The sequence below is a fragment of the Zonotrichia leucophrys genome, chromosome 23 (genome assembly GCF_028769735.1).
Source record: "Zonotrichia leucophrys gambelii isolate GWCS_2022_RI chromosome 23, RI_Zleu_2.0, whole genome shotgun sequence".
Lineage (NCBI taxonomy): Eukaryota > Metazoa > Chordata > Aves > Passeriformes > Passerellidae > Zonotrichia > Zonotrichia leucophrys.
Window position 1 is genome coordinate 1752344 of NC_088192.1, and position 26334 is coordinate 1778677.

Below are 26334 nucleotides of genomic sequence, written 5' to 3' on the forward strand. Positions count from 1 at the left end.
ATTGTTTGAGTGCTCATCAATTTATTTCACAAAGCAGCAGAAATGAGAGGGGGAGAAAAAAATCCAATTTCATGTCTTAAAAATTAAAGCACCCAAACTCATGGACACACATAGGCAGAGACCACCCTGAAAACACCCTCAGCAAAGCAATAAATGCAGAAAAAAACACACAAAAACTCCTCCAACTTGGCAGCATTTATGTAGAAAAACTTTATTCCAACTGCAGAACACTCAATGAGTCACGAGGAGATGGAGAACAGGCTGCTGGTGTGGAAGACGAGCAGGACCCTGTGGGCAAGGACTAAACTCCTAAAAAAAGTTGATTTTCTCCACATTTCATTTGTTTTCCACCAGCTGCCAAGGCTGCTGAGGGCACAGACAAACACCTTTTACAACTGCAGGGCTTCCCAAAATTTCAGAAAATCATTTCACAGCAAGGAAAGGAAGGTGATGTGAAAAACACAGCTCGAGAAATGCAACAACAGAGCAAAAAAAAACCATGGCAGGTGAAAGGGGCTCTGCAGGAATAGCTAAAACCAAAATTGCTGGCAGCCAGCAGGAGGGAGGAAAGGGAAAGGAAGGAAGGAATGAAAAATCCAGAATTGCCAAAAAAAAAAAAAAAAGGAAAAATTTCAGTTCAAGTCAGAACTTGTATCTGCAAAGGCAGAAAAAGCCACAAAGAACAGATAACTAAAGGAATTCCAAGGTTTCTGAGGAGGACAAGACCTTCCACACCATTTCTGAGCTTGTCAGGGGATTAACACTTGGATCATCTCTGCTGGCTCAAGCCCATTTGGGCAGCTCTGCCAATTTAACTTTTGTTTAAATTAGGCAGCAAGCAAAAGAGAGGAAAAAAAAAAACTAATCCCAAGCATGAAGGCAGGAAAAAAGGGACAGCCAGACCAATAAAGGAGGCAGCTGTAGGAATTCTGGAGCTACAGCACTGACCTGCCTGCCTGAGGGGGCTGAGCATTTTTATTTTCCCTTTTTTTGGGTGGTGGGATCTACAGGAGGATGGCTGAACACAAAAATCAACGTGTGTGTGTCTCAAAACCAGTGTTAAGTCAATCTGAGGGCTGAGAGGGAAGAAAAGGAGAAAGAAAAAACCAGGGGGAAGTTTCCATTTAGGATCCTTGACCTTCTGGATCCACGCTTCCTTCGGGATCTTCATCGTTGTAGATGTTCTCTGCCTGCAGGACAGGGTGGAGACACTCAGGGAGCAATTCCCAACTTTTGGACAGGATTCCACCCCCAAAAACTTCTGGGAATTTTTTAATTTGCAGGCATGGATCATTCATCCCTGATTTACATTGAAACAGCAACAAAAACAACTTTATCCTTAAATGCAGGAGTGCAAAAATATCCTGTAAAAAGGGATCTGCTGAAGGAGAGTCCATGCAAGAATCAGCAAGAACTCACAGAAGAGTTTCAATTTGCAGGTATGGATCATCCATCCCTGATTTACAAATAACTTTATCTATAAATCCAGGAGTGAAAAAATATCCTGTAAAAAGGGATTTGCTAAAGGAGAATCCACTGCAAAACTCAAAAATGAGTTTTAATTTGCAGGTATGGATCACCCATCCCTAATTTACATTAAAGCAGCAACACAAACTTTATCCATAAATGCAGGAGTGAAAAAATATCCTGTAAAAAGAGATTTTCTGAAGGAGAGTCCACTGCAAAACTCACAAAAGAGTTTCAATTTGCAGATATGGATTTACAAACAACTTTATCCATAAATGCAGGAGTGAAAAAATATCCTGTAAAAAGGGATTTGCTAAAGGAGAGTCCACTGCAAAACTCACAAATTGAAACTCATTTGTGATTTGTGAAACTCAATTTGCAGGTATGGATCACCCATCCCTGATTTACAAATAACTTTATCTATAAATGCAGGAGTGAAAAAATATCCTGTAAAAAGGAATCTGCTGAAGGAGAGTCCATGCAAGAATCACAAATGAGTTTCAATTTGCAGGTATGGATCACTCATCCCTGATTTACATTAAAACAGCAACACAAACAATCCTATCTATAAATCCAGGAGTGAAAAAATATCCTGTAAAAAGGGATCTGCTAAAGGAGAGTCCATGCAAGAATCACAAATGAATTTCAATTTGCAGGTATGGATTTACAAACTATTTTATCTATAAATCCAGGAGTGAAAAAATATCCTGTAAAAAGGAATCTGCTGAAGGAGAGTCCACTGCAAAACTCAAAAATGAGTTTCAATTTGCAGATATGGATCACTCATCCCTGATTTACATTAAAACAGCAACAAAAACAACTTTATCCTTAAATGCATGAGTGAAAAAATATCCTGTAAAAAGGAATCTGCTGAAGGAGAGTCCATGCAAGAATCACAAATGAGTTTCAATTTGCAGGTATGGATCACTCATCCCTGATTTACATTAAAACAGCAACACAAACAACTTTATACTTAAATGCAGGAGTGAAAAAATATCCTGTAAAAAGGGATTTGCTGAAGGAGAGTCCACTGCAAAACTCACAAATTGAAACTCATTTGTGATTTGTGAAACTCAATTTGTAGATATGGATCACTCATCCCTGATTTACATTGAAACAGCAACAAAAACAATCTTATCTATAAATCCAGGAGTGAAAAAATACCCTGTAAAAAGGGATCTGCTAAAGGAGAGTCCACTGAAAACTCACAAATTGAAACTCATTTGTGAAACTCAATTTGTAGATATGGATCACTCATCCCTGATTTACATTAAAGCAGCAACACACACAACTTTATCCATAAATCCAGGAGTGAAAAAATATCCTGTAAAAAGGGATCTGCTGAAGGAGAGTTCATGCAAGACTCATAAATTGAAACTCATTTGTGATTTGTGAAACTCAATTTGCAGGCATGGATCATTCATCCCTGATTTACATTGAAACAGCAACAAAAACAACTTTATCCTTAAATGCAGGAGTGCAAAAATATCCTGTAAAAAGGGATCTGCTGAAGGAGAGTCCACTGAAAACTCACAAAAGAGTTTCAATTTGCAGATATGGATCACCCATCCCTGATTTACAAATAACTTTATCTATAAATCCAGGAGTGAAAAAATATCCTGTAAAAAGGGATCTGCTAAAGGAGAGTCCACTGAAAACTCACAAATTGAAACTCATTTGTGAAACTCAATTTGTAGATATGGATCACTCATCCCTGATTTACATTAAAACAGCAACACAAACAATCCTATCTATAAATCTAGGAGTGAAAAAATATCCTGTAAAAAGGGATTTGCTGAAGGAGAGTCCACTGAAAACTCACAAAAGAGTTTCAATTTGCAGATATGGATTTACAAACAACTTTATCCATAAATGCAGGAGTGAAAAAATATCCTGTAAAAAGGAATCTGCTGAAGGAGAGTCCATGCAAAACTCAAAAATGAGTTTCAATTTGCAGATATGGATCACCCATCCCTGATTTACAACCTTATCTATAAATCCAGGAGTGAAAAAATATCCTGTAAAAAGGGATCTGCTGAAGGAGAGTCCACTGCAAACTCAAAAATGAGTTTCAATTTGCAGATATGGATTTACAAACTATTTTATCTATAAATCCAGGTGTGAAAAAATATCCTGTAAAAAGGGATCTGCTAAAGGAGAGTCCATGCAAAACTCACAAATTGAAACTCATTTGTGATTTGTGAAACTCAATTTGTAGATATGGATCACTCATCCCTGATTTACATTGAAACAGCAACAAAAACAACTTTATCCTTAAATGCAGGAGTGAAAAAATATCCTGTAAAAAGGGATCTGCTGAAGGAGAGTCCACTGCAAACTCATAAATTGAAACTCATTTGTGATTTGTGAAACTCAATTTGCAGACATGGATCACTCATCCCTGATTTACAAATAACTTTATCTATAAATCCAGGAGTGAAAAAATATCCTGTAAAAAGGGATTTGCTGAAGGAGAGTCCACTGAAAAACTCACAAATGAGTTTCAATTTGCAGGTATGGATCACCCATCCCTGATTTACAAATAACTTTATCCATAAATCCAGGAGTGAAAAAATATCCTGTAAAAAGGGATTTGCTGAAGGAGAGTCCACTGCAAAACTCACAAAAGAGTTTCAAGTATTTGTTTTACTCAGCAGCACTTTCTAGAAGAATTACATAGAAAATTGCCAAGAATAAAATTTAGAGATAAACAAAAAAAATAGGAAAATGGTTTTGTCAAAGGTCAGGATTGTTTTCCAAAACCTTCAGCAGCTGGGAAAATAGGGGCCAGCAAACTGTTCCTGTTCACCAGCACCTCTTTCATCTTTGGAGAATGAAATCTCAAATATTCCTTAAGACAATAATACAGAAATCTCAATTTCATCCTTGGTTCTCACACACAGAAAGGAAAAATTTCCTTCTGCACCAGCATTTGTTTTGTTTTAAACACAAAACATCTCCTGAGTATTTGGAAACTTCTTTGGCCACATCTAAAGGAGATTGCACTGTTCAAACTGGGGAATTCTGAGGGCTGTAAAGAAAAGCAGGAATGCTGAAATCCAGGAATTTCAAGGCAGCCAAAGAACTCACCATTTGCCAGACTTGCATGATATTATCTTCTGATACAGAACAAATGACCCAGGGCTCGTTGGGATTCCAGGAGAAATCCGAGATCTTTGCAGTGTGACCACCATGGATAAACTGGGATTGGGGAAAGGAAAAGGGGAATGGTTGGAAATTTGCATTGCAGGGTGAGTAATAAGTGAAATTAATTAATGAGAGTGCAAAGGCTCACCAAGAGCTCTGGGGGCCCATCCTCAGCATCCTCAGGGGATTGCTCCTCTCCAATTTTACTGCAAAAAAACAGAGAGGAAACAAAGGAAAAAGGTGAGGGTTGAGGGTTTTTAAATTTGTTTTTTGAGGTGTGATGGAATTCATCAGTAATATTTTGAGGAATTTGGGATTTACCTCAAGTCCCACACGTTTAGCCTGCGGTCTGTGCCACTGGAGGCCAGGATGGTTTCATTATGGGGAGACCACTGAACCTGCAGACAGGGATAAATTCCAAAGTTTTTTGAATTTATTCAATTTCATTTAATTCATTACATTTATTTAATTTAATATATTTATATATTATATATAAATATATTTATATATATAATTTATATATAAATATTATAATATAATTTAATATATTTATATATATTAATATATATTAATATATTATAATATATTATATATAAATATATTTATACATTATATATAAATATATTTATATATTTATATATAATTTATATATAAATATTATTATATAATTTAATATATTTATATATTAATATATATTAATATATTATAATATATTATATATAAATATATTTATATATTATATATAAATATATTTATATATTACATATAATAAATATATTTATTAAATTTAAAAGTAAGTTTTAAAAAATTGTAACACAACAGTTCATTTTGCACCCTGAAAGCCCTACAAGAACTCAACACAAATAGTGTAAATAACATTTATCCAATAACTTTGGATAAATTCCAAAGTTTTTTTTAATTTATTAAATTTAATTTAATTCATTACATTTATTTAATTTAACATATTTATATATTATATATAAAATCATATTTATATATTTATATATATAATTTATATATAAATATTATAATATAATTTAATATATGTATATATATTAATATATATTAATATATTATAACATATTATAATATATATATTTATATATTATATATAAATATATTTATATATTATATATAATAAATATATTTATTAAATTTAAAAGTAAGTTTTAAAAAATTGTAACACAACACTTAATTTTGCACCCTGAAAGCCCTACAAGAACTCAACACAAATATTGTAAATAACATTTATCACAGGAAGAATTGTGAATATTCACACCCAAAAAAAGCCATTTCAGCACCAAGTGCCACCTGGAACTTGTCCTTTAACAAAACCCACGTGGTTCCCAGTGCAAACAGTGCTCCTTATCTTCACCAGGATTGCACAAATAAAAGCCACAGGCTCCTTCAGCAGCAGGCACAGCTCTCACATGAAAAGAAATCACTGTAATTCAGCTGAACTGCCCAAATTTCTAATTTACTGCTCCTGCTGGAGATAAAGCTCTCCAGAACACAGCACTCCTAATAGGATCACAGGATTAGGCAGGAACACAGAATTCTGCCCACTAATGTGGCATTTCAGGATTCTGGGATTTTTATTTAGACATGACACAGTCTGAACTGATAATCCCTGCAGCAAAAAAAAAAATAAAACTTCTACATATTTTTCCTGTGATTAAGGCACGAGCTGGAGATGGAAATATTGGATCTGCTAAGCAGGTGTGAAGTGAAAATTCTCAATTTCCAGCAGGAAATTCTCTTTTGTCAGAGGGAGTTAAAGGGATTTTATTTAGACATGACACAGTCTGAACTGATAATCCCTGCAGCAAAAAAAAACCCAAAAACTTCTACATATTTTTCCTGTGATTAAGGCACGAGCTGGAGATGGAAATATTGGATCTGCTAAGCAGGTGTGAAGTGAAAATTCTCAATTTCCAGCAGGAAATTCTCTTTTGTCAGAGGGAGTTAAAGGGATTTTATTTAGACATGACACAGTCTGAACTGATAATCCCTGCAGCAAAAAAGAAAAAAAAATTCTACATATTTTTCCTGTGATTAAGGCACGAGCTGGAGATGGAAATATTGGATCTGCTAAGCAGGTGTGAAGTGAAAATTCTCAATTTCCAGCAGGAAATTCTCTTTTGTCAGAGGGAGTTAAAGGGATTTTATTTAGACATGACACAGTCTGAACTGATAATCCCTGCAAAAAAAAAAAAAAAATTCTACATATTTTTCCTGTGATTAAGGCACGAGTTGGAGATGGAAATATTGAATCTGCTAAGCAGGTGTGAAGTGAAAATTCTCAATTTCCAGCAGGAAATTCTCTTTTGTCAGAGGGAGTTAAAGGGATTTTATTTAGACATGACACAGTCTGAACTGATAATCCCTGCAGCAAAAAAAACCCCAAAAAACTTCTACATATTTTTCCTGTGATTAAGGCACGAGCTGGAGATGGAAATATTGGATCTGCTAAGCAGGTGTGAAGTGAAAATTCTCAATTTCCAGCAGGAAATTCTCTTTTGTCAGAGGGAGTGAAAGCTTCCTGCAGGTCAGGCTGAGGAGATGCAAACTCTGCAGCCATGAATAATTGAATGGACTCTGCTCCCATTTCATCCTCCTGCTGTGCTGAAAGCTCCTCAGCATTGCCCTGATCCCTTTCTGCACTGCAGGTCCACAATAACAACACCAAGAAAAAAATAAAATATGAATTTTTAAGTGTAAAAATATTGTGGAAGAATTACTTTCCTTTTCCAGGCTGCTGAGTAGAACTATATCTATGAGGATAAAAGATAATTTTTTTTTAATTTTAATAATTAATTTTAATTTAAATTTAATTTAATTTTAATTTAATTTTAATAATTTTTTTAAATACCTGAAATATTTCATCTTTATGTGATTCAAAGGAGTGCAGCTTCAGTTTAAGGTTCCTCAAGTCCCACAGAGCAACAGTCTAGGGGGAAAAAAAAATATAAAAATATTTTGTTGAAGTAACCAAGGTGGATTTTTCCCCTATAAAGTGAGCCAGGATGCTGCAAAATGCAGAAATACCTTATCAGCTGATCCTGTGGCCAGGATAAACTCACTGTAGGGGTTGAAGGAGAGGCAATTCACCTCAGCTGTGTGAGCATCCACGGAATGGCTGGGCTTGGATGTGTTGTTGGACCTGGTGTCCCAGCTGGGAGGACAAAAAATGGAATTAACAAAGGTTTGTGTCTCATTTCATTGATTATGGAATTATCTGTAGCTCATTTCATTGATTATGGAATTATCTGTAGCTCATTTCATTGATTATGGAATTATCTGTACCCCATTTCATTGATTATGGAATTATCTGTACCCCATTTCATTGATTATGGAATTATCTGTACCCCATTTCATTAATTATGGAATTATCTGTAGCTCATTTCATTGATTATGGAATTATCTGTACCCCATTTCATTGATTATGGAATTATCTGTACCCCATTTCATTGATTATGGAATTATCTGTAGCCCATTTCATTGATTATGGAATTATCTGTGTCTCATTTCATTGATTATGGAATTATCTGTACCCCATTTCATTGATTATGGAATTATCTGTACCCCATTTCATTGATTATGGAATTATCTGTACCCCATTTCATTGATTATGGAATTATCTGTACCCCATTTCATTGATTATGGAATTATCTGTACCCCATTTCATTGATTATGGAATTATCTGTACCCCATTTCATTGATTATGGAATTATCTGTACCCCATTTCATTGATTATGGAATTATCTGTACCCCATTTCATTGATTATGGAATTATCTGTAGCTCATTTCATTGATTATGGAATTATCTGTAGCTCATTTCATTGATTATGGAATTATCTGTACCCCATTTCATTGATTATGGAATTATCTGTAGCTCATTTCATTGATTATGGAATTATCTGTAGCTCATTTCATTGATTATGGAATTATCTGTACCCCATTTCATTGATTATGGAATTATCTGTACCCCATTTCATTGATTATGGAATTATCTGTACCCCATTTCATTGATTATGGAATTATCTGTAGCTCATTTCATTGATTATGGAATTATCTGTACCCCATTTCATTGATTATGGAATTATCTGTAGCCCATTTCATTGATTATGGAATTATCTGTAGCTCATTTCATTGATTATGGAATTATCTGTACCCCATTTCATTGATTATGGGGGCACTGGGGTCACCCTTGGTGCAAACAAACATTTTTTGTGACTTGATGGCTCCCCCCAAATTTCAAAAAATTTCACAGAAAGGAAAGAAATATTTTGTGAAAACACACAACAGAGCAGAAAGAATTTGTGAAGGGTTTTTCCTCACTTACATCATGAGTTTCTGGTCATCAGCAACAGATCCAAAGAGGGATTCGTGCAGGAGGTGCCAGGACACATCTTCCACCACGGCCGTGTGTCCCGTGAAAATGGTCTTGGCATCCACCACCTTGCCTTCCTTGGGAACAGCACTGATGTCCCACAGGCAAATGGTCTTGAAAACAACAAAAATGTAAAAAAGTTCAGATTCAGATTCTCTTTCCCTCCTGCCCCATCAAATCCAGGGTGTATCCCACAAGAAAATAGTATTTAAAACAACAAAAATGTAAAAATTTACAATTTTAGATTCTCTTCCCCCTCAAACCCAGGGTGTATCCCATAAGAAAATGATCTTTAAAAACAACGAAAATGTAAAAGTTTACATTTTTAGACCCTCTTTCCCTTCAAAACCAGGATGTATCCCACAAGAAAATGGTATTTAAAACAACAAAAATGTAAAAATTTACAATTTCAGACTTTCTTCCCTCTCAAACCCAGGATGCATCCCACAAGCAAATAGTATTTAAAATAACAAAAATGTAAAAATTTACAATTTTAGATTCTCTTCTCCCTCAAAACCAGGGTGTATCCCACAAAAAAATAGTATTTAAAATAACAAAAATGTAAAAATTTACAATTTCAGACTCTCTTTCCCTCCTGCCCCATCAAACCCAGGATGTATCCCACAAGAAAATGAACAAAAATATTAAAAATTTACATTTTTAGACCCTCTTTCCCCTCAAACCCAGGATGTATCCCACAAGCAAATAGTATTTAAAATAACAAAAATGTAAAAATTTACAATTTTAGATTCTCTTCCCCCTGAAACCCAGGATGTATCCCACAAGAAAAAAATCTTTAAAACAATAAAAGCGTAAAAATTTGCAATTTTAGATTCTCTTCCCCCTCAAACCCAGGATACATTCCACAAGCAAATAGTATTTAAAACAACAAAAGTGTAAAAATTTACAATTTTAGATTCTTTTCTCCCTTCAAACCCAGGGTGTATCCCACAAGCAAATGATCTTTAAAACAACAAAAATGTAAAAAAATTCATATTCAGATTCTCTTTCCCTCCTGCCCCATCAAACCCAGGGTGTATCCCACAAGCAAATAGTATTTAAAACAACAAAAGTGTAAAAATTTACAATTTTAGATTCTCTTCCCCCTGAAACCCAGGGTGTATCCCACAAGCAAATGGTCTTTAAAACAACAAAAATTTTGTAAAAAATATGTATATGAATATGTAAAAAATTTCATATTCACATTCTCTTTCCCTCCTGCCCCATCAAACCCAGGGTGTATCCCACAAGCAAATAGTATTTAAAATAACAAAAATGTAAAAATTTACAATTTCAGACTCTCTTCCCTCTCAAACCCAGGATGTATCCCACAAGCAAATGAACAAAAATATTGAAAATTGACATTTTTAGACACTTTTTCCCCTCAAAACCAGGATGCATCCCACATTCAAATGAACAAAAATATTGAAAATTTACATTTTGAGACCCTGTTCCCCTCAAACCCAGGATGTATCCCACAAGAAAATGAACAAAAATATTGAAAATTTACATTTTTAGACACTCTTTCCCCTGAAACCCAGGATGAATCCCACAAGAAAATGAACAAAAATATTAAAAATTGACATTTTTAGACCCTCTTTCCCCTCAAACCCAGGATGAATCCCACAAGAAAATGATCTTTAAAACAACAAAAATGTAAAAATTTACAATTTTAGATTCTCTTTCCCTTCAAACCCAGGATGCATCCCACAAGAAAAAAATCTTTAAAACAACAAAAGCATAAAAATTTACAATTTTAGACTCTCTTCCCCCTGAAACCCAGGATGCATCCCACAAGCAAATGGTATTTAAAACAACAAAAATGTAAAAAATTTACATCTTCAGATTCTTTTTCCCTCCTGCCCCATCAAACCCAGGATGTATCCCACAAGCAAATAGTATTTAAAATAACAAAAATGTAAAAATTTACATCTTCAGACTCTCTTTCCCCTCAAACCCAGCATGTATCCCACAAGAAAAAAAATCTTTAAAACAACAAAAATATTAAAAATTTACATCTTCAGAGTCTCTTTCCCTCCTGCCCCATCAAACCCAGGGTGCATCCCACAAGAAAAAAATCTTTAAAACAACAAAAGCATAAAAATTTACAATTTCAGACTTTCTTCCCTCTCAAACCCAGGATGCATCCCACAAGCAAATAGTATTTAAAATAACAAAAATGTAAAAATTTACAATTTTAGACTCTCTTTCCCTTCAAACACAGGATGCATCCCACAAGCAAATGGTCTTGAAAACAACAAAAATGTAAAAAATTTCATATTCAGACTCTCTTTCCCTCCTGCCCCTCAAAACCAGGATGCATCCCACAAGAAAAAGATCTTTAAAACAACAAAAATATTAAAAATTTACACTTTTAGACTCTCTTCCCTCTCAAACCCAGGATGTATCCCACAAGAAAAAGATCTTTAAAACAACAATAGCGTAAAAATTTACAATTTTAGATTCTCTTCTCCCTCAAACCCAGGATGTATCCCACAAGAAAAAAAATCTTTAAAACAACAAAAATGTAAAAATTGACATTTTTAGACCCTCTTTCCCTAAAAACCCAGGGTGTATCCCACAAGAAAATGATCTTTAAAACAACAAAAGCGTAAAAATTTACAATTTTAGATTCTCTTCCCCCTCAAACCCAGGATGTATCCCACATTCAAATGAACAAAAATATTAAAAATTGACATTTTTAGACCCTCTTTCCCCTCAAACCCAGGATGTATCCCACAAGCAAAAGATCTTTAAAACAACAAAAATGTAAAAATTTACAATTTTAGATTCTCTTCCCCCTCAAACCCAGGATGTATCCCACAAGAAAATGAACAAAAATATTGAAAATTGACATTTTTAGACTCTCTTCCCCTTCAAACCCAGGATGTATCCCACATTCAAATGAACAAAAATATTGAAAATTGACATTTTTAGACCCTGTTCCCCTCAAACCCAGGATGTATCCCACAAGAAAAAGATCTTTACACAATTTTACATTCTCTTCCCCCTGAAGAGAAACCCAGGATGAATCCCACAAGAAAATGAACAAAAATATTGAAAATTGACATTTTTAGACTCTCTTTCCCTCAAACCTAGCATGTATCCCACAGGGAAATGAACAAAAATATTAAAATTTTACATTTTGAGACCCTGTTCCCCTCAAACCCAGGATGTATCCCACAAGAAAAAGATCTTTAAAACAACAAAAGCGTAAAAATTTACAATTTTAGATTCTCTTCCCGCATCAAACCCAGCATGTATCCCACAAGAAAATTAACAAAAATATTAAAAATCTACATTTTTAGATGCTCTTTCCCCTCAAACCCAGGATGTATCCCACAAGAAAATGAACAAAAATATTGAAAATTGACATTTTTAGACCCTGTTCCCCTCAAGGCCAGGGTGCTTTGCCCTCCCCAGGGCACGGCTGTGCCCGGGCACTCACGTGGTCATCGGAGGCACTGAGCAGGTGCCCGCTCAGGTTGGGGTTCCAGGAGAGCCCGTACCCCTCCTTCTGGTGCCCGCGCAGCCGCAGGTCGGGGTTGCACTCCCCAGATGGATCTGGAAAACAAGGCAGGGTGAGGATTTCAGGGCCTGGAATCATCCTAAAATACCTGGCATTAAATTTATTAAATTTACTTTAACCCAGCAGCACCTCCAGGCTTTGGTCTGAGTTGCAGCTGCAGCTCAGAAACTCAGAAATACAAGGTGGGATATTTTTCTTCTTCTCATCTGCAGTTCTAAAATGAGGAAAGCACTTCTGATTCTCCCCACAAGCAGCAAAAGGAGTTATTTTATATAGTTAATGTATTTACAGGATATCAAGGGAACAGCTCAGCTGCCCACCAAAGCAATCATAGTTAACAAAAATTCATCTTCTACCACCTGAAACACCTCACAGTGAGGTGACAAAAACAGTGGAAGTGCAGGAAAAATTTCCTTTCCCAAGGATGCATTTGGATTTACCTGTTTAAACCTCATACAAAATAACCTCCACCCACACATCCCTAAAATCCCAAATAAAGTGCAACCCAGACCATTTTTAACTCTTTTAGGAGTGCCCACACAGGCACAGGTTGGGTTTGCACTCCCCAGAAGGATCTGAAACAAAGCAGGGTGAGGATTTCAGGGTCTGGAATCATCCTAAAATACCTGGCATTAAATTTATTAAATTTACATTAACCCTCCATGATTTGGTCTGGGTTCCACCTGCAGCTCAGAAACTCAGAAATACAAGGTGGGATATTTTTCTTCTTCTCATCTGCAGTTCTAAAATGAGGAAAGCACTTCTGATTCTCCCCACAAGCAGCAAAAGGAGTTATTTTATATAGTTAATGTATTTACAGGATATCAAGGGAACAGCTCAGCTAACCATCAAAAAATCCACCTTCTACCACCTGAAACACCTCACAGTGAGGTGACAAAAACAGTGGAAATGCAGGAAAAATTTCCTTTCCCAAGGATTCATTTGGATTTACCTGCTTAACCCTCATACAAAATAACCTCCACCCACACATCCCTAAAATCCCAAATAAAGTGCAACCCAGACCATTTTTAACTCTTTTAGGAGTGCCCACACAGGCACAGGTTGGGTTTGCACTCTCCAGAAGGATCTAAAACAAAGCAGGGTGAGGATTTCAGGGCATGGAATCATCCTAAAATACCTGGCATTAAATTTATTAAATTTACTTTAACCCTCCAGGCTTTGGTCTGGGTTCTACCTGCAGCTCAGCTGTTACTGCTCAAAAAATCAGAAATACAAGGTGGGATATTTTTCTTCCTCTCATCATTTATAGAGGTGACAAAAACAGCAGAAAAATTTCCTTTCCCAAGGATTCATTTGGATTTACCTGCTTAAACCTCACACAAAATAACCTCCACCCACACATCCCTAAAATCCCAAATAAAGTGCAACCCAGACCATTTTTAACTCTTTTAGGAGTGCCCACACAGGCACAGGTTGGGTTTGCACTCTCCAGAAGGATCTGGAACAAAGCAGGGTGAAGATTCCAGGGTCTGGAATCATCCTGGAATACCTGGCATTAAATTTATTAAATTTACTTTAACCCTCCAGGCTTTGGTCTGAGTTGCAGCTGCAGCTCAGAAACTCAGAAATACAGGGTGGGATATTTTTCTTCTTCTCTCATCATTTATAGAGGTGACAAAAACAGCAGAAGTGCAGGAAAAATTTCCTTTCCCAAGGATTCATTTGGATTTACCTGCTTAAACCTCACACAAAATAACCTCCACCCACACATCCCTAAAATCCCAAAGAAAGTGCAACCCACACTATTTTTAAGCTCTTTTTTGAGTGCCCACACAGGCACAGGTTGGGGTTGCACTCTCCAGAAGGATCTGGAAAACAAGGCAGGGTGAGGATTCCAGGGCATGGAATCATCCTAAAATACCTGGCATTAAATTTATTAAATTTATTTTAACCCAGCAGCACCTCCAGGCTTTGGTCTGGGTTCTACCTGCAGCTCAGCTGTTACTGCTCAAAAAATCAGAAATACAAGGTGGGATATTTTTCTTCCTCTCATCATTTATAGAGGTGACAAAAACAGTGGAAGTGCAGGAAAAGGTTTCTTTTCCCAAGGATTTACCTGCTTAACCCTCACACAAAATAACCTCCACCCACACATCCCTAAAATCCCAAATAAAGTGCAACCCACACCATTTTTAACTCTTTTAGGAGTACCCACACAGGCACAGGTTGGGGTTGCACTCCCCAGAAGGATCTAGAAAACAAATCAGGGTGAGGATTTCAGGGCCTGGAATCATCCTAAAATACCTGGCATTAAATTTATTAAATTTACTTTAACCCAGCAGCACCTCCAGGCTTTGGCCTGAGTTCCACTTGCAGCTCAGCTGTTACTGCTCAAAAAACTCAGAAATACAAGGTGGGATATTTTTCTTCCTCTCATCATTTCTAGAGGTGACAAAAACAGTGGAAATGCAGGAAAATGTTTCTTTTCCCAAGGATTTACCTGTTTAAACCTCATACAAAATAACCCCTTGAATAAACACCCACACATCCCTAAAATCCCAAATAAAGTGCAACTCAGACCATTTTGAACTCTTTTAGGAGTGCCCACACAGGCACAGGTTGGGTTTGCACTCTCCAGAAGGATCTGGAACAAGGCAGGGTGAGGATTTCAGGGTCTGGAATCATCCTAAAATACCTGGCATTAAATTTATTAAATTTACTTTAACCCAGCAGCACCTCCAGGCTTTGGTCTGAATTCCACCTGCAGCTCAGCTGTTACTGCTCAAAAAACTCGGAAATACAAGGTGGGATATTTTTCTTCCTCTCATCATTTATAGAGGTGACAAAAACAGTGGAAGTGCAGGAAAAATTTCCTTTCCCAAGGATTCATTTGGATCCTGTTTAACCCTCATACAAAATAACCCCTTGAATAAACACCCACACATCCCTAAAATCCCAAATAAAGTGCAACCCAGGGTATTTTTAACTCTTTTAGGAGTGCCCACACAGGCACAGGTTGGGTTTGCACTCTCCAGAAGGATCTGGAACAAGGCAGGGTGAGGATTTCAGGGTCTGGAATCATCCTAAAATACCTGGCATTAAATTTATTAAATTTACTTTAACCCTCCATGATTTGGTCTGAGTTGCAGCTGCAGCTCAGAAACTCAGAAATACAAGGTGGGATATTTTTCTTCCTCTCATCATTTATAGAGGTGACAAAAACAGCAGAAAAATTTCCTTTCCCAAGGATTCATTTGGATTTACCTGCTTAAACCTCACACAAAATAACCTCCACCCACACATCCCTAAAATCCCAAATAAAGTGCAACCCAGACCATTTTTAACTCTTTTAGGAGTGCCCACACAGGCACAGGTTGGGTTTGCACTCTCCAGAAGGATCTGAAATAAAGCAGGGTGAGGATTTCAGGGCATGGAATCATCCTGGAATACCTGGCATTAAATTTATTAAATTTATTTTAACCCAGCAGCACCTTCAGGCTTTGGTCTGAGTTGCAGCTGCAGCTCAGAAACTCAGAAATACAAGGTGGGGTATTTTTCTTCCTCTCATCATTTATAGAGGTGACAAAAACAGTGGAAATGCAGGAAAAATTTCCTTTCCCAAGGATTCATTTGGATTTACCTGCTTAACCCTCATACAAAATAACCTCCACCCACACATCCCTAAAATCCCAAATAAAGTGCAACCCACGCTATTTTTAAGCTCTTTTTTGAGTGCCCACACAGGCACAGGTTGGGTTTGCACTCTCCAGAAGGATCTGAAAGAAGGCAGGGTGAGGATTTCAGGGTCTGGAATCATCCTAAAATACCTGGCATTAAATTTATTAAATTTACTTTAACCCTCCATGATTTGGTCTGAGTCGCAGCTGCAGCTCAGAAACTCAGAAATACAAGGTGGGATATTTTTCTTCTTCTTATCTGCAGTTCTAAAATGAGGAAAGCACTTCTGATTCTCCCCATAAGCAGCAAAAGGAGTTATTTTATATAGTTAATGTATTTACAGGATATCAAGGGAACAGCTCAGCTAACCATCAAAAAATCCACCTTCTACCACCTGAAATACCTCACAGTGAGGTGACAAAAACAGTGGAAGTGCAGGAAAAATTTCCTTTCCCAAGGATTCATTTGGATCCTGTTTAAACCTCATACAAAATAACCCCTTGAATAAACACCCACACATCCCTAAAATCCCAAATAAGGAGAAACCCAGACCATTTTTAACTCTTTTAGGAGTGCCCACACAGGCACAGGTTGGGTTTGCACTCCCCAGAAGGATCTAAAACAAAGCAGGGTGAGGATTTCAGGGCATGGAATCATCCTAAAATACCTGGCATTAAATTTATTAAATTTATTTTAACCCAGCAGCACCTCCAGGCTTTGGTCTGGGTTCTACCTGCAGCTCAGAAACTCAGAAATACAAGGTGGGATATTTTTCTTCCTCTCATCATCTCCAGAGGTGACAAAAACAGTGGAAATGCAGGAAAAGGTATCTTTTCCCAAGGATTTACCTGCTTAACCCTCACACAAAATAACCTCCACCCACACATCCCTAAAATCCCAAATAAGGAGAAACCCACACAATTTTGAACTCTTTTAGGAGTGCCCACACAGGCACAGGTTGGGTTTGCACTCTCCAGAAGGATCTGAAATAAAGCAGTGTGAGGATTTCAGGGTCTGGAATCATCCTAAAATACCTGGCATTAAATTTATTAAATTTACTTTAACCCAGCAGCACCTCCAGGCTTTGGTCTGGGTTCCACCTGCAGCTCAGAAACTCAGAAATACAAGGTGGGATATTTTTCTTTCTCTCATCATTTATAGAGGTGACAAAAACAGTGGAAATGCAGGGAAAGGTTTCCTTTCCCAAGGATACATTTGGATTTACCTGCTTAAACCTCATACAAAATAACCCCTTGAATAAACACCCACACATCCCTAAAATCCCAAATAAAGTGCAACCCAGACCATTTTTAACTCTTTTAGGAGTGCCCACACAGGCACAGGTTGGGTTTGCACTCCCCAGAAGGATCTGAAACAAAGCAGGGTGAGGATTTCAGGGCATGGAATCATCCTGGAATACCTGGCATTAAATTTATTAAATTTATTTTAACCCAGCAGCACCTCCAGGCTTTGGTCTGGGTTCTACCTGCAGCTCAGCTGTTACTGCTCAAAAAATCAGAAATACAAGGTGGGATATTTTTCTTCCTCTCATCATCTCCAGAGGTGACAAAAACAGTGGAAGTGCAGGAAAAATTTCCTTTCCCAAGGATTCATTTGGATCCTGTTTAAACCTCATACAAAATAACCCCTTGAATAAACACCCACACATCCCTAAAATCCCAAATAAAGTGCAACCCAGACCATTTTTAACTCTTTTAGGAGTGCCCACACAGGCACAGGTTAGGGTTGCACTCTCCAGAAGGATCTGGAACAAAGCAGGGTGAGGATTTCAGGGCATGGAATCATCCTGGAATACCTGGCATTAAATTTATTAAATTTACTTTAACCCTCCATGATTTGGTCTGAGTTGCAGCTGCAGCTCAGAAATTCAGAAATACAAGGTGGGATATTTTTCTTCTTCTCATCTGCAGTTCTAAAGTGAGGAAAGCACTTCTGATTCTCCCCATAAGCAGCAAAAGGAGTTATTTTATATAGTTAATGTATTTACAGGATATCAGGGGAACAGCTCAGCTAACCATCAAAGCAATCATAGTTAACAAAAATTCATCTTCTACCACCTGAAACACTTCACAGTGAGGTGATAAAAACAGTGCAAGTGCAGGAAAAATTTCCTTTCCCAAGGATTCATTTGGATTTACCTGCTTAAACCTCACACAAAATAACCTCCACCCACACATCCCTAAAATCCCAAATAAAGTGCAACCCAGAACATTTTTAACTCTTTTAGGAGTGCCCACACAGGCACAGGTCAGGGTTGCACTCTCCAGAAGGATCTGGAACAAAGCAGGGTGAGGATTTCAGGGCATGGAATCATCCTGGAATACCTGGCATTAAATTTATTAAATTTACTTTAACCCAGCAGCACCTCCAGGCTTTGGTCTGGGTTCCACCTGCAGCTCAGAAACTCAGAAATACAAGGTGGGATATTTTTCTTCCTCTCATCTGCAGTTCTAAAGTGAGGAAAGCACTTCTGATTCTCCCCATAAGCAGCAAAAGGAGTTATTTTATTATTATAGTTCATATATTTACAGGATATCAAGGGAACAGCTCAGCTAATCATCAAAAAATTCACCTTCTACCACCTGAAACACCTCACAGTGAGGTGACAAAAACAGTGGAAGTGCAGGAAAAATTTCCTTTCCCAAGGATGCATTTGGATTTACCTGTTTAAACCTCATACAAAATAACCCCTTGAATAAACACCCACACATCCCTAAAATCCCAAATAAAGTGCAACCCACACCATTTTTAACTCTTTTTTGAGTGCCCACACAGGCACAGGTCAGGGTTGCACTCCCCAGAAGGATCTGAAACAAAGCAGGGTGAGGATTTCAGGGTCTGGAATCATCCTAAAATACCTGGCATTAAATTTATTAAATTTACATTAACCCTCCATGATTTGGTCTGGGTTCCACCTGCAGCTCAGAAACTCAGAAATACAGGGTGGGATATTTTTCTTCTTCTCTCATCATTTATAGAGGTGATAAAAACAGCAGAAGTGCAGGAAAAATTTCCTTTCCCAAGGATTCATTTGGATCCTGATTAACCCTCATACAAAATAACCCCTTGAATAAACACCCACACACCCCTAAAATCCCAAATAAAGTGCAACCCAGGCTATTTTTTAGCTCTTTTTTGCCCTTTGGGGGATGAGCTGCTGCTCTGGGAGCACAGACCTGGCTTGGAGGGGTGTTTGGTGTAATCAAAGACCAGCACATCACTGGAGGGAGTCTTGGTGGCAATGATGCAGGGGTTCTGGGGCATGTAACGGGCTCTGTTCACCTCTCCCTCGTGGTTGATCTTGATTTCAATCTCAATTTTTCCACTCACTGAGCCAAAGCCTCCAAACTCTAGGAAAAAACAGAGTTGGGAATAAGAAAAGTCAGATTCAGATTAAGGCACAAAGAGTTGGTTCAAGGTTTGCTACCAATGTCCCAGAATAGACAAAGCTGTGGTAAAAACAAATTGCAATTTTAGGATTGTGATGCAATTTGTTAAAGATCCCTTTTCTTTAGATATAAAATAACTTAATAATTCATAAAGCTGCAAAATTTAAGCAAAAACAATGGGGTTTTGGATTATTTTAGAATGAATTCAAAATATTTTTGAGAAATACTGAAATAGAATAGGAACACATATTTGACAACGCTGTGTGCATAAACAACTTTAAGAAGCCCAAAGATCAAAATACTCATTGCACAATCCAACCTTGCTGTAAAAAGCAGAGCAAACATTGGATGATTAAGGACTTTCACCAGGTGGAAACACTGATTCAGCCAAGCAAACAGGAGAAATGTCTGACTTGGGGCAGCCACAAAGATTACAAAGCATCAGCTTCAAGTCTGATACACGGAATAAAACAGAATTAAAATATAATTTCACCCCAGAAGGGCTGGACAGCAATCAGGCAGCAAAATTCACAGAGAAATGGAGAATGTTTGAAATGTTACACTCCTCTGAAATAAAAATATTCTTTACATGAGTTTGTGTAAAAATGTTTTACATGACTTTATATAATGCAAACGGGGTAATAAAAATACCAATTAAAAGCACTGTGTGGGATTCAAGGTCAGCTCCTCAGAAATAGGGAAGGGAGAGGTTTTCCCACACACAAATATTTTTGCAATTAACTCTCTGTTTTCATCATTAGAAATATTAGATTGCACATTCAACAAACAGAGAATTTATTATTAAGGAGGCATCACTTAGAAATAAATTTTTTTAAGAAGTAAAAATCTGAACTTTGCTGCCTGAACTTTAGGAAAAGACAAATTTTCTGCTGAGAAAAGAAGGAGAGAAAGGGGGATTGGAACCATTTTTTGGCTTTTACCTCCTTTCTCACTGTCATAGTGGGAAGCATCAAACTGGGCATCGTCGTTGGGCAGCTGCACACTGGCAATCACCAGGTGGTTCTGCTCATCTGAGGTGTGGGTGCCCAGCACCAACCTGTGGATGCTGAAATCTTTGCCTTCAGGTCTGCAGGGGAAGAGAAACATAACAAGGATCATAAAATCTCCTCCTTGGGAGGATGGGGAGGTGCTGGCACAGAAATTGTGGCTGTCACATCATTGAAGTGTCCAAGACAGGGCTTGGAGCATCCTGGGACAGTGAAAGTGTCCCTGGATGAGCTTTAAGATCCCTTCCCACCCAAACCAGTTTGGGATTCTGTGATCTCACCCTAAAGGTCAGCCCAATGCTGGATTTGCTGTTTATTCTGCTTTCCCTTGTGAAAGGTAAGAGAAACACAACAGGATCACAAAATCTCCTCCCTGGGAGGATGGGGAGGTGCTGGCACAGAAATTGTGGCTGTCACATCACTGAAGTGTCCAAGACAGGGTTTGGAGCATCCTAGGACAGTGAAAAGTGTCCCTGGATGAGCTTTAAGATCCCTTCCCACCCAAACCAGTTTGGGATTCTGTGATCTCACCCTAAAAATCAGCCCAATGATGGATTTGCTGTTTTACCTTGTGAAAGGTAAGAGAAACACAACAGGATCACAAAATCTCCTCCCTGGGAGGATGGGGAGGTGCTGGCACAGAAATTGTGGCTGTCACATCATTGAAGTGTCCAAGACAGGGCTTGGAGCATCCTGGGACAGTGAAAAGTGTTCATGGATGAGCTTTAAGATCCCACCCAAACCAGTTTGGGATTCTGTGATCTCACCCTAAAAGCCCAATGCTGGATATGCTGTTTATTCTGATTTTCCTTTACCTTGTGAAAGGTAAGAGAAACACAACAGGATCATAAAATCTCCTCCCTGGGAGGATGGGGAGGTGCTGGCACAGAAAGTGTGGCTGTCACATCACTGAAGTGTCCAAGGCAGGGATTGGAGCATCCTGGGACAATGAAAAGTGTTCCTGGATGAGCTTTAAGATCCCTTCCCACCCAAACCAGTTTGGGATTCTGTGATCTCACCCTGGTTTGGGATTCTGTGACACCCTAAAGGCTGTCACATCATTGAAGTGTCCAAGATAGGGCTTGGAGCATCCTGGGACAGTGAAAAGTGTTCATGGATGAGCTTTAAGATCCCACCCAAACCAGTTTGGGATTCTGTGATCTCACCCTAAAGGTCAGCCCAATGCTGGATTTGCTGTTTATTCTGCTTTCCCTTTACCTTGTGAAAGGTAAGAGAAACACAACAAGGATCACAAAATCTCCTCCCTGTGAGGATGGGGAGGTGCTGGCACAGAAATTGTGGCTGTCACATCATTGAAGTGTCCAAGACAGGGCTTGGAGCATCCTGGGACAGTGAAAGTGTTCCCTGGATGAGCTTTAAGATCCCTTCCCACCCAAACCAGTTTGGGATTCTGTGATCTCACCCTAAAAGTCAGCCCAATGCTGGATTTGCTGTTTTATCCTTGTGAAAGGTAAGAGAAACACAACAGGATCATAAAATCTCCTCCCTGGGAGGATGGGGAGGTGCTGGCACAGAAAGTGTGGCTGTCACATCATTGAAGGGTCCAAGACAGGAATTGGAGCATCCTGGGACAGTGAAAGTGTCCCTGGATGAGCTTTAAGATCCCTTCCCATCCAAACCAGTTTGGGATTCTGTGATCTCACCCTAAAAGTCAGCCCAATGCTGGATTTGCTGTTTTATTTCCTTTATGTGAAAGGTAAGAGAAACACAACAGGATCAAAAATCTCCTCCCTGTGAAGGATGGGGAGGTGCTGGCACAGAAATTGTGGTGTCACATCATTGAAGGGTCCAAGGCAGGGATTGGAGCATCCTGGACAGTGAAAAGTGTTCCTGGATGAGCTTTAAGATCCCTTCCCACCCAAACCAGTTTGGATTCTGTGATCCTTCACCCTGGTTTGGATTCTGTGTGACCAGCTACCCTATAAGGAGCTGTCACAAATCAATTGAAGTGTCCAAGCAGGGATTGGAGCATCCTGGGACAGTGAAAAGTGTTCATGGATGAGTTTAAGATCCCTCCCAAACCAGTTTGGGATTCTGTGATCTCACCCTAAAAGGTCAGCCCAATGCTGGATTTGCTGTTTTTACCTTGTGAAAGGTAAGAGAAACACAACAGGATCACAAAATCTCCTCCCTGGAAGATGGGGAGGTGCTGGCACAGAAGTTGTGGTGTCACATCACTGAAGTGTCCAAGACAGGGCTTGGAGCATCCTGGGACAATGAAAAGTGTCCCTGGATGAGCTTTAAGATCCCTTCCCACCCAAACCAGTTTGGGATTCTGTGATCTCACCCTAAAAGTCAGCCCAATGCTGGATTTGCTGTTTATTCTGCTTTTCCTTTACCTTGTGACATCAGGAAGCCACTGAGCAGTCAGGCTGGGCCACTCCAGGGCATGGGTCATCACCAGGTCATACAGGAAAGGAGTGTTCTTCTTCCATATCTTGTACTCCTCGTTGATCACACGCTCCTCCACGGCGTCATCAAAGGCTGCTGAAGTGGTTTTTTCAAGAAATACATACAATTAATTCTTTATAAATGGATTTACAGGCACACAGCACTGCAGGCAGGCAATGGGGTAGAGTCAAGTGCATCAATCACACCTTGGTTTGCTATTTGCTCTACTGGAGCAAATGGTTAAAAATTGGTTCTAAATGGTTAAAAATCCCCTGTTGTACGTGCTAATCCTTTTTTCTGCATATATGGCTGGGAATTAATATTAATTATGTCAAATTTCAGGCTTGGAAGTGTCCCAGCACGGGCTGGACAGGGCTTGGAGCAGCCTGGGATGGTGGAAGGTGTTCCTGGGATGGGATGAGTTTAAGGCTCCTTCCCACCCAACCCATTCTGGGATGATTTTAATGATGTTGGAGCAGCACAATAAAATTCTGACACTCAGAGCACAGGGAGGCAAACCCCAGTGTTTAAACACAGCAGATCCAACAGCTGCTGTGAACAGACCGGTCTGGGCGCAGCCTTGAACTACTCATTCCCAAAATCCAGTTTCCCAAGGCTCCTTCTGCTGCCTCGTCACTCTCCAACACTTTCTCAGCCCATCTGTCAGCAGCCTTCGATGCAGAGAAGGCGACGGGCAGAGCTCAGGGACAGAACGGGGACACCCTATGGAAATGGGGACACCCCCATGGAAACGGGGGGACACTTCCATGGAAATGGGGACACCCCCATGGAACGGGGGACATCTCTATGGAAATGGGGACACCTCCATGGAAACGGGGGGGACACCTCCATGGAAACGGGGACTCTCCATGGGAACAGGGAACACTCCATGGAAAGGGGACACTTCCATGGAAACGGGGACACCCCATGGAAAGGGGGACACCCATGGAACGGGGGACATCTCATGGAAATGGGGGACACCTCATGGAACGGGGACATTCTATGGAAATGGGGACACCCCCATGGAAACGGGGGGGCACTTCCCATGGAAACGGGGACATCTCTATGGAAATGGGGGACACCCATGGAAAGGGGACACCCCTATGGAACAGGGGGGCACTTCCATGGAAATGGGGGGACATCCCCATGGAAACGGGGGACACCCCCATGGAACGGGGACACTCCTATGGAAACGGGGCACCTCCATGGAAATGGGGGGACACCCTCATGGAAACGGGGGACACCCCCATGGAAACGGGGGGACCTCCATGGAAAGGGGGACACTTCCATGGAAATGGGGACACTCCATGGAAAGGGGACACTCCTATGGAAACAGGGGGACACCCCCATAGAAACTGGGGACACCTCCATGGAAACGGGGACACTCCTATGGAACGAGGGGGACACCTCTATGGAACAGGGGGCACCTCCATGGAAACGGGGACACCCCATGGAAACGGGGGGGCACTTCCATGGAAAGGGGGACACCCCCATTGAACGGGGGACACCTCCCTGGAAATGGGGACACTCCTATGGAACGGGGGACACCCTATGGAAACGGGGGACACCTCTATGGAAACGGGGGGCACCTCCATGGAAATGGGGGGGACACCCCCATGGAAATGGGGACACTCCCCTGGAAAGGGGGGACTCCCATGGAAAGGGGGACACCATGGAACGGGGGACACCTCTATGGAAATGGGGACACTCCTATGGAACAGGGGGCACCCCCATGGAAACTGGGGACACCTCCATGGAAACGGGGGGGACACCCCCATGGAAACTGGGGACACCTCCATGGAAACTGGGGGCACCTCCATGCAAACGAGGACACTCCTATGGAACAGGGGGCACCCCCATGGAAACGGGGGGGACACCCCCATGGAACGGGGGACATCTCCATGCAAACAAGGACACTCCTACAGAACAGGGGGCACCCCCATGGAAACTGGGGACACCTCCATGGAAACGGGGGGGACACCCCCATGGAACGGGGGACACCTCTATGGAAATGGGGACACCTCCATGGAAACGGGGGGGACACCCCCATGGAAATGGGGACACCTCCATGGAAACGGGGACACCCCCATTGAACAGGGGACACCTCTATGGAAACGGGGACACTCCTATGGAAACGGGGGGGACACCCCCATGGAATGGGGACACCCCCATGGAACAGGGGACATCTCTATGGAAATGGGGACACTCCTATGGAACGGGGGGACACCTCTATGGAAACGGGGACACTCCTATGGAACGGGGGGGACACCTCCATGGAAATGGGGACACCTCTATGGAAACGGGGACACCTCTATGGAAACGGGGGGGACACCTCCATGGAAATGGGGACACCCCCATGGAAACGGGGGACACCCCCATGGAAACGGGGACACCTCCATGGAAACGGAGGGCACACCTCCATGGAAATGGGGACACCCCCATGGAAATGGGGACACCCCCATGGAAATGGGGACACCCCCATGGAAATGGGGACACCCCCATGGAAATGGGGACACCCCCATGGAAATGGGGGGGACACCCCCATGGAAATGGGGACACCCCCATGGAACGGGGGACACCCCCATGGAAACGGGGGACACCTCTATGGAAACGGGGGGGACACCTCCATGGAAACGGGGGGGACACCCCCATGGAAAGGGAGGGATATCTCCATGGAAACGGAGCTACCCCACGGGAGGGGAGGGGAGGGGAGGGGAGCGGAGCTCACCCATGGAACGGAGGCGCCCCGGCCGAACCGGGGCACCCTCAGGGCCGGTGCCGCCTCTTTGTCCGCCCGCTCCCCCCGCAGGGCACGGCCCGGTTCTCCCGGCCGCACAAACCCCTCCTAGGGGCACAGGCCCGGGCACAGGATCCCGGTCCGGGCCGCTGTTCCCGCTCGGTGCCGCGGGCGCGAGGAGGCGGCGGCGGCCATGACCGAGGGGGGCCCCTCAGGCCCCGCCCCCGCGCGCCCCCTGGCGGCGCCGCCCCGCTCCCCTCACCCCGCACCGACCGCGGGGGGGGGCACCCCGCGCCTCACGGCGGAGGCCGCGCCGCCCGTACGGAGCTTTTACCTTCCTTGTCCGCCATGGCGGGGCCGCGGGGCGCTCGGCGGGGCGGGCTGGGCTCGGCGGGCGGGCGGTTCCGGCGCTCCCTGCTCCGACCCCTCCGGCCGCGGCTCCGTCTATTGTTTCCTGCCCCCGCTGCGTGCGGCTCCCGGCGCCGCGCACCCCTTCGCGCGCCAACGCCGCCCAATCAACGCCCGCCGCCGGGAGGCGCCGGCCAATCGGAGAAGGGCAAGGGGGCGGGGACGGGAGCGCGCGCGGCGGTCAC

At 41.1% G+C, this 26334-nt stretch overlaps 1 protein-coding gene across 2 annotated transcripts; it reads right to left on the bottom strand.

Moving 5' to 3' along the window:
* Positions 1–186: 186 nt before the first annotated feature.
* RBBP4 (RB binding protein 4, chromatin remodeling factor) lies at positions 187–26234 on the bottom strand. 2 transcript variants are annotated; one of them, XM_064731541.1, is made up of 12 exons: positions 26076–26234; positions 22953–23100; positions 20527–20672; positions 19373–19546; positions 12456–12571; positions 8960–9120; positions 7663–7789; positions 7487–7564; positions 4936–5012; positions 4763–4820; positions 4558–4668; positions 187–1190 (listed from the first exon to the last, which is right to left on the bottom strand). In XM_064731541.1, the coding sequence occupies exons 1-12, from the start codon at positions 26089–26091 to the stop codon at positions 1125–1127; spliced, it is 1278 nt and encodes a 425-aa protein (XP_064587611.1). In that variant the 5' UTR covers positions 26092–26234; the 3' UTR covers positions 187–1124. The 2 variants fall into 2 exon arrangements, with proteins under 2 accessions (XP_064587611.1, XP_064587612.1); XM_064731542.1 differs by having other exon boundaries at positions 22953–23097; positions 26076–26229.
* Between the last annotated feature and the right edge of the window lie 100 nt (positions 26235–26334).

Excerpts from the sequence above, each read along its gene's own strand:
- RBBP4 (XM_064731541.1), bottom strand. Across the intron at positions 7,565-7,662 it reads CCACAGGATCAGCTGATAAG|ACTGTTGCTCTGTGGGACTT; the intron begins GTATTTCTGCAT and ends TTTTCCCCCTAG. Across the intron at positions 5,013-7,486 it reads ATAAAGATGAAATATTTCAG|GTTCAGTGGTCTCCCCATAA; the intron begins GTATTTAAAAAA and ends CCCTGTCTGCAG.